We start from the raw sequence: 9,463 nt of genomic DNA, 5'->3' as shown, positions 1-9,463 counted from the left end.
CATCAACAATGGATTATGAATTGTTATATTTAGTAGTGTGGCCTAGAATGCTTGATTTGGAAGGGGAAAAAATAACTATCAAGATGGGGACACTTGAGTGGCTTTTAAATACTCCACACATCTTGAAATTTATTCATATGTATTTCTTTCATCATTGGGTAGACATTATTTATACATCTTTAGTTTTATTTCTTCCTGAGGGGAGGAATGTTGTTTGATGATTATGGACCATCTTCTACATCTAGTTTCAAGCATCTACCATTAGTACATATTCTATATTCAAGGGGGCTACATGGTCTCTCTTATGGAGGGAACCTTTTCATCTCATGGGGTTTTATCCTTCTTGTTCTTCTAGAGAGCATTTTTCTTGTATTTTCTCTCTTTTGGGGAGCAGTTTTGTTTGACTAGGTTTCCTCCTTTTCTTTTTTTTTTAGATATTGCATTTATACATGGGTACTTAACATGGTCTATAGTTAGGACCCATCCCTACATCCTTACATGCTTTCCATATTCCCTAAGTTGCACTTAAGGGTGGTGGTAATGTAAATAAGGGTATTACCTAATTGGTTCCACTATTAGATCCTCTTTATACCTTATTACTTAACTTTACTTAGGGTATACACTAGGATACTTATCACTTTATGCCTCATATCATAAGATTACGAAACTTGTTATAATCTTATGATATCCTATGTCTCAAGTTGGCCTATATAACAAGGGGTTCCCTTTCTAATCTCATTTTATTGACCATAATTGCATACTTGTATTCATTGATAGGAATATGGTTTATTCTTGTGATATTGATCTTCTCATTTCATTGTGTTTTCCATTAGGCCTCTACATCTTGGGTGACTATTTCCATAGCCAAATCTTATTTTGTGTTCTACCTCCATACATATATATATATAACTAGAATTGTTAAGAATATAGGAATATATAATTTACAAAATATTTCTTTAGTTACACTTTATGCATCAAAGTACACCTTCCAAGAGTGTCAGAAATGTATAAAATATACATAATTATTACAAGGTAAATGACACCTTAATCCTAACAAATAAATAGATTACATTACATTTCAAATCAAGGAGCTTGATATGATAAGGGAACATCTTCTTAAGGAATTCTCTCTTTCCAAAGAGCTAAATGATTGTGTTTTTTTATAAGGACCTGTATTATAGAAGAAGAAATTGAGAGTTGATTGGATACAAGAGTAGATAGGATTACCTCATTTTTAAGTTGAGACTCTATCAAAATCAAACATTAGAAGACCACCATTTGCTTGATAGATGACATACCTCATGGATACTTTCAACACAAACAAGTTGCAGTGCTTCTTAAATGGTACCATGGCTTGGTCTTGTTGAACGCACACCATATGCTAAGAGGGGGCATGAATTAGCATCAAGTAAAATTTCAAACTTCAATGTTGCATCTAACAAGTTTATTCCAAGCATTCACTTCAAAGAGTATTAAGTGATGACATCATAAAATCATTCACACCAATCAAACATGAATGCCAATAGTTTATATGTGGAAAACCCAAACTGGGGAAAACCACAGTGAACATCAACTCACAAAAATGATCCACTATATATAAATATTTTACAAAAGGGAGCTCATTGCTCCAAACTTGCAGACCAAGGCTAACTACTCTTGGTGCAAGATACAACAAAAATGACTTGCGCACTAATGCTAACTACAATAGGGCAAGATACACAATTACAACTTATAGAAAAAGAACTATATGAATAAAGGCATCTCGACATGTTGATCATAGTCTTTGTTATAGTACAAATTCTGACCTTACTGAAATATTCGAACCTCAAAGTCTTCAAATCACTACTCTTATATTGATTGTCACCTTTGTACTACAATCCCCTCTGATGTAGCAACATCACTCACATCACCATCCTTACATTAATTAAGTTGCACACACATTCACCATTGTATTCCACACACACATCTCTATTAATTTCATATATCTTGTGTATATATATAATTCAGAACAAAAACATCTTCACCAAGTCGACCAAAAGAAAGGTTGTAACATGTATGTACATCTCTGACCCAAAATATACAACCAAACCAAAATATGAAACACATAGATCCAGACTAAAATCGAAACCAAAACGAGAAACTCCAAGCCAAAAGAATACTTCACACGCCATCACCAGCCCAAAAATATATGTTACACTGACTCTGAAAGCATAACCCAGACACATGTACCAATCATATCATTTCAAAATAGCAAAAGTTTGAACCAAAACAAGCAACACCCGAACCACAATAATCAAACTTCCAACTGTCCTCATCACCAACAAGTAACCAGATCAACATTCAAACATACTAATATCAATCGGATCAACTGCCAATGCAAACTCTATGTCCAAACCATAGTACCAATTGATAATGACCTTTGGTCCAAAAGCATGATTGTAAACACTTCATCACTGTAGCTAACTCTATTGATGTCTGAACTAGAACCCATCCGGACGACACTATTTGACATCAATGACAACAAAGCATATATTTGTAACAAGTCCAACTCCTAATAGTTTGGCATTGATAAGAAAAGCAACACCTTCAAAAATGGATCTTTCCAAGGGCAATAAATCGTTAAACTACTACGATAAATGCAAGCAAGGATAGAAATTTCCATTGTCTTATTACAATGCATTTGCAAAAATAAACAAGAGACGCGCATTTAAACCAAAGCCAACCTCTCTTGTTCACCCCATAACCCTCCAATTAAAAATCGCCAATTTTTAAAAGTTTAATTACTATAAAATTTACTAAAGCACTAGTACTAGCAAAAACAAACTAGATTAAATTAGAGCTAAGTTAAAGACAAAATATACCAATAACATATTGGAAACTCACCACCAATTGTAATCCAAAAATTGAATTGTTAATGGGCCCTTGGTCTACTGATGAAGTTGAAAGGTTTTTAATGAGCTCACTAGGGACCAAGTCTTACTGAGTGCAAGGCTCCAACATCATAAGGGACGTGGTCGACATCGTGCTTCGGGTGAATTTGGTGGACACCTATCAATCCTTGGCTCTTAGCCAAAAAGTCAGCCTAAGACTCGTGCTCCAATATCAGAATTCAGAATAGATACCCCTCAATCCTTGGCTCTTAGCCAAAGAGTCAGCCTAAGGCTTGTACTCCCATATCAAATTCTCAATCCTTGACTCTTAGCCAAAGAGTCACCCTAAGACTCATACTCCTGAAATAACTAAAACAACAAAAAACTAAGTTCAAAAAACATCCACAAACTAAAATTACAATCACAAGTGTTGCATATCTATCCATGGACAAATATGGATAACTAAGACCTTAAATATGTTAACTTCGAATAAACTAAGGTAAGCATAGTACTTAACGCATGATTACATTTCATAACTCAGAAGATTGAAGGGTAATCATTTAGCTTATCCTCCACGTTCGAAAATATAATATATCAATTATACCCTATGGCCTTTCCCTCCCATCTGGGGCAAGAGCCATTTACTGCCTAAACATCCAAATAGATACAATGTGTGGTATTTTGGCCGCCTTTGCAGATTGGTTTTGTCCTTCAATCTTTCAATTCGTGTGACTTTGATATGAAAGTCAACAAAAGTTATGATTGCACACAAGATTAAAGCAGAAACACATTAAAAGACTAAGATTGAGAATCTACTGACAAGAAATATAATGATATGTAATCTAAGCATTAACAAGAAAAAATGCATGGATCGTGTGATATAACCTATTGACAAGAAAGTATACTCAATAGTTCAAGCACTAACAAGAAGAATGATGTTTTTTGGGGAATAATAATGATAACCCAAACAATTAGTGGGAGTGACAAAAGTTTGACATTAAGAGTAGTGGAGAAGATCATGACCTCTTTTTTCCTACTCTTCTTTTATCAATTTCTTGTGGGCTGCACACAAAACACAATTCAATGCAAGCAGAGGTCACATAGAGAAAGACAATGGGGGTGCACGAATTTTCTTGGTTAATGTGGCCAACTCTATAAATAGTTAAATACAAACCCAACTTCTTACAATCATCATTATCTTCAGACCATCCATAGAATTTGGATTCTCCATGAGGTAATAAATGGGTTATTTTCTTTTATAGCTTGAAAAAGTAGCTTCAAACCTCTTTTAGTTTTCCTCAAAGTTTGCCACCCCTGCAATCTTGCTCATTGCCCAAGGTAAGTCTTCTTTTGCTTTTGGCTGATGAACTTCAGTCTCAAGGTTTTGTCTGTTGCATTCCCCTGCCCATCTGTCTCATGAATATAGCCTTTGTCAGGGTTGGAAGGGCACAGATACCCATGGAGTCTTAAATTACTGAATTATTTGCTTCTGATCTGTGTGCCTCTGACTTCTTCTTCTTCTCAGCCTCCACCCTTCTTTGCTCATATCTATAATTAAGAAGAAAGAAAGGAAAGGGCCAAGCAGAGGGATCTTAGAAGAAAGCAAGTGCTAGAAGTAGTCTAAGCTGCTGTTTCCTTACCAGCAACAAGAAGTCTGTGTCAAGCTGGTTTCATGGGAGGAATGGAAAGGTCAACAAAGAAGAAAACTAACATGGGTCATCTTGGAATGGCACATCATATAGTCCACCAGAAGATTTCCAATGAAAATGACAGTCATCATTGCCAAACTTCTCATGGTGTGTGAGGATATACACAATGCATATATATGTACATATTATACTTCTTACAGGCATATTACACTTCTTGACTACAACAAATCCCTTTTTAAGACTTTAATGATGTTTCTGTATGCATACACTTAATAATTTCTTACCATGTGGATTTTGATTGTGAGATGCACTGAAAACACTGAGGTTTGTTACATTTAAATGGTACTTAGGTCCATGAGCTTTATTTTTGTATGTGGGGTGTTGTTTACATGATATCTAATGGCGTTGCTTGCATTCGAGTGCCTGATTATCAGGAGATATGTTAATCATCATCCAATGCACATTAAATCTTGAATTTTTTTGTACCATCTGTGTTGGATTTCTAGTTTCCTTCTACCATGTTGCAGTGTTGCCTCTGATAAAAAAATTCAGACCATGATATTAAGAGTTGTTCCTTTTATATACATGTTCTTGGTGCTATCTTCTTCTGATTTGCAGTGATCCAATAGAGTTCTTCCTTTTATGTACGTGCTCTTGGTGTTATCTTCTTGTAATTTGCAGTGATCCAATAAGAATTTTGTATCATTAAGTTTTAGTTCACTATTATTAGTAAGTTTACATTTGAGCTTTGATAGATGGGTTTTAAGGCCTATTCAGATTTAACACCTCCTCATCCTTTTTGCAGAGGTAGAAGATCATGGAAATGATGTCATGAACATGATAACACCCCAATCCTCAAGTGGGTCAAGATGGAATCCAACAGCAGACCAAGTCACAATACTGAAAGAGCTATACAGATCAGGGATGAGGACTCCTACTGCTGAGCAAATACAGCAGATCTCCTCACAACTCAGGCGCTATGGAAAGATAGAAGGGAAAAATGTCTTCTACTGGTTTCAGAATCACAAAGCTAGAGAAAGACAGAAAAGAAGGCGCTGTAATAATAACCTGCTTCAAAAGCCTGCAATCGATTCAGACACCTGGATACCAGAAGATGATGATCCTTCCCCTCAATGTAAGACCATCTATCTATGAGTATAGTATATATGGGTGTTAAGAAATTGCATAAAAAATTACAGTGAGCATAGTATATATGGGTATTAACGAATTACAGTGAGCATATTCATATGAGCTTCATTTTGGTTCAGTATCTCTCTATCTACTTATATACAATTTGATAAGCAGAAGCATAAAAAGAGTATGTGGTTGATATTGGTATTGAGAAAGTATGGTTAACATATATTCTATGTATATAACACTTCTCTTCAGCATTTATCTCTGGATATCTTTGTGATTGACTGTATCTCTGTTTATATATTCCAAGTATTCTTTAGCTATTTTCTCTAATGTTGTCCTTTATTTTGCAGTGTATGGAACTACATCATGCAGGGAATCTCATAACAGCAGGCCTCTCTATGCAAAGGAAGTGGAGACTTCCCAGGGTTACAGAGATGGTATAAGCAAATGGGTACAAGGATTTGGTCAAGGATTACAGTATAATCCTATTATGAACACTACCAACAAAACAGGGAGAATTGATGAGAATAGAAGAAGTATTCTGTTTGGATCAAGTGGGTCTGATTTGAATAGCACAGGAACCTTCTCAAAACAAAGAGGGTTCATCATAGAAGAAAAAGAAAGTGATAGTGGTGGATATGAGCCAGAGACTCTGCAACTTTTCCCTTTGCAGTATGAAGGAAAATGCCATGACAAGCCAGCCCAACAATACTGCAATAATTGCAACAATAACTGCAGTTCATGGTTGCATGAAGACAATGATTATTGTAGAATGAAGGATCCACTAGACCTCTCTCTTAGTTGTTGGGAATAGCACTTATGCATCTCTAGAGAATATTTGAGGTGAGCTGCTCTTGATCTGACAATCATGGAGTTGCATCCTTAATCAGTCCTGACATATGTAAGACTCTATAAACTACATCTGGTCACACCATGATGACTGTATACTATGAAAGAATAGATGCTGATAACCTATTGCACTTGATTGTGTGCTGGTGGTTTAGTATTCTCAAAGCGTGACTTTGTAATGGTTATGGGAAATATCATTTCTTCACAATCTGGGACATATTTTGGTCCATTAATTTTTATGGAGAAGAAATTTAAATTACAAATTGCTTTTAAAATGCACGGAAGAGTGATGTTTTTATGGAAATAGATTTGCCTTATCAACTAAATCTAAATTACATAGCTCTATGCGAGGCTTAGATAAATAGAAAGCAAGTTCATTAGAAATTGTTTTCTTAATTATATAATTAGCATATTCTAGTAAAAATGTAAAGATATCATTAGTGTGATTTTCAAAGAAGTTTATAAAATATATATGAGTTAGATTTAAGAAATTAATTTTAGATTTGGTTATGATGATAATTTTTTTTTGGTCTTCTTATAATATAAAAGGGTATGAAGATGAGGATGGTGAGGGAGATGGAGAATAGAAAGACTTTCTAGGAGTAGTAGAGTTAGAGGAGCTCATTGATTTATAGGAAGCTAAAGAAAGAGGCTCAAAGTATTTTAGTAATGATAATTAATACTAATTGTAGTCACATAAATCTATCTATTTTAATTAAATGAATATTTGTTATTTATTTGACCCTTATAAATCTCCTTCTAGACCCTTCTAACCACTTTTTAATCACTCTTAATTAACCTAATCCATCCCCTAATTATTGTCACATTCCTAAGCAACTTGAAGTCACTTCTCAAAGACTCCAAAGTCTTTGAAAAACATTTAATGCTTTATGTGTTCAACAAGCTAACCCCTAAAGTTTTCCAAACCACTAATGGCTCTTACATGACCATTAATGGCTCTTACATAACCATTTATGGTTAAATCCACTTGCTCCCATGGTTGGAGACTTTATCTCTAACTCAACCCTCATTTAACCCATGGGTCTCTTCAAGCATTTATTGCTTTGACCATGGTTATCCTCACTAACTCTTGCACAAGAGTTTATCCATTGGATAAAGAAATTATGTGTTGGATAATGGCTTTATTCTTTCAAACTCAACATTAACCTTACCTCCCAAGTTAACCCTCAAGTCATGTCAAACATTTAATGTTTATTCCCTCTCCTCTCAACCCATCTCTTGTTGACATTTGTCATCCTCAGATTGGGTTGAAAGTCCTCACATGGATCATAAACCCTTCAATCCTAACCCTTGTTGAGATTACTCAATCTCAACCATCCATTGCTCCATTTTACCTATAAATAGAGCTCATTTCTTCATAATCCAGATCCTGAAAACTTGTATGCATTTAACCTATAGTCAAATTTTAGAAGAGCATTTTAGCATAATCACTCATATTGTCATTTTGGGCTAAAACTAATCTTAGTTCATTTCATAATATCTCATATTTAGTTTGTTTTACATTTGCATAGCATGTTTTAAAGCATTTTTCAATCTTGAATTTCCATAAGACATCCATAGTGCAAAAAGCTATTGAAAGCTACACTCATTTGGAAACTTGGAGAGGAGAGGGACAAGGGAGGAGCAACTATGAGCATCTTAGTTAGCATTTGGAGGAGCAACTATGAGCATCTTAGTTAGCATTTGGAGGAGCATAGTTTATTTATTTTATGTTTGTATGTTTTTTATTTCATGCTCAATGTCTCTCTTGATATGACTGTTTAGAATAATCCTTGGTTGCTAACACTAACATTTGATGCTTGTGTTTTTGTGTGTGTTGCTATCAAGCTATATTTTCTAATCCTTTTTGTAGAGAATCACTAATATTTTAAAGTTTACTTTTGGCCTTTCCTACTTGCCAAACTCTATCTAGTTGTATTAATGTGAGTAACTCTTAACATTTGTGTAACTCTTAACATTTGTATAACTCCTTTTGAAAAGCCTTATTAGTAACTTTGGCATTAGATACTGGTGGAGATCCCTAATCTTTTAGACAAAATGCTTAGGGAGATGCTTCCTAGTTTAAATGGTGCACTTCAAGGGGATTTTTGCAGTATTAAATATAACTCTATGAAAGGTGAAAGAATATCCCATATGGAACCATTTTACATTGTGGAAATGTTATAATTTTGGGGTACCTTGTGTTGGAGAAATCTAGAATCTCCATGAGGTGAGAAAAAAGCATGAAATAGCCTAAGTAAACTTAAGCTAGGTGTAAATAAGTCAACCCTAGAAAGTTGATTAGCTAACTAGGTGTATAATGACACTATTTACACTAATAGTTTGCTTGTGGTGGAATGGGGGTGATGGAAGTTGGCTTCTTTGTGGACCTATGCTTCACCCAAGTGGGGATTCTAGTGGACTAGAGCTTTAAGTTCAAGGCATTGATGAAACTTTAAGGGCTAGTCTCTCCCGAATCAAAAGTAAGGAAAAATGATTACAACTTCTAGGTCAAATGGTACGACATAAATCTTGGGTAGAGTTTCTCAAAGGTTATATTTCTAACAAACTAGCTTTGGCTTGTTCTTTGGAGATAGTTATGAGAAAAGATGATCTAAATCCAAGGGTCATAGATCTTCGTCTAGGTTAAAAGAACTCTTAGTGTGAGGTTTCTAGACTCTACAATAAATAAATCACTATTTTTATAAGCTAGGCTCTAAGAAAATGGAAATTGAAAGGTCAAGTCCAAATGTATGCGATACGTATTTATGCTTTTTCTTAATCTCCTTTTTAATTCACAAGGGTTGTTTTTTAATACTTTTGAATAGATCTCAATTTTTGGGAAGGATGAAGTTATTATGAAGAATATGGAAACTGGAATTTGATCCTAAAAAGGAAAATCTAAATGTAGTTCCTATATCTATTCGGCTTCTAAACCAACAATTCAAATATTAAGAG

The 9,463-nt window shown here is 34.7% G+C and overlaps 1 protein-coding gene across 2 annotated transcripts; it reads left to right on the top strand.

The window, feature by feature from the left end:
* The first annotated feature begins 4,009 nt into the window (after positions 1–4,009).
* Positions 4,010–6,734, top strand: LOC131071299 (protein WUSCHEL). Of its 2 annotated transcripts, none has more exons than XM_058007093.2 (3): positions 4,010–4,104; positions 5,325–5,654; positions 6,007–6,734. In XM_058007093.2, the coding sequence occupies exons 2-3, from the start codon at positions 5,351–5,353 to the stop codon at positions 6,468–6,470; spliced, it is 768 nt and encodes a 255-aa protein (XP_057863076.2). In that variant the 5' UTR covers positions 4,010–4,104; positions 5,325–5,350; the 3' UTR covers positions 6,471–6,734. The 2 variants fall into 2 exon arrangements, with proteins under 2 accessions (XP_057863076.2, XP_057863075.2); XM_058007092.2 differs by lacking the exon at positions 4,010–4,104 and adding an exon at positions 4,123–4,666.
* The last annotated feature ends 2,729 nt before the right edge of the window (positions 6,735–9,463 follow it).

Source organism: Cryptomeria japonica, chromosome 8 (assembly GCF_030272615.1).
Source record: "Cryptomeria japonica chromosome 8, Sugi_1.0, whole genome shotgun sequence".
Taxonomy (NCBI): domain Eukaryota; kingdom Viridiplantae; phylum Streptophyta; class Pinopsida; order Cupressales; family Cupressaceae; genus Cryptomeria; species Cryptomeria japonica.
This window is presented reverse-complemented; position numbering and strand designations above follow the sequence as displayed.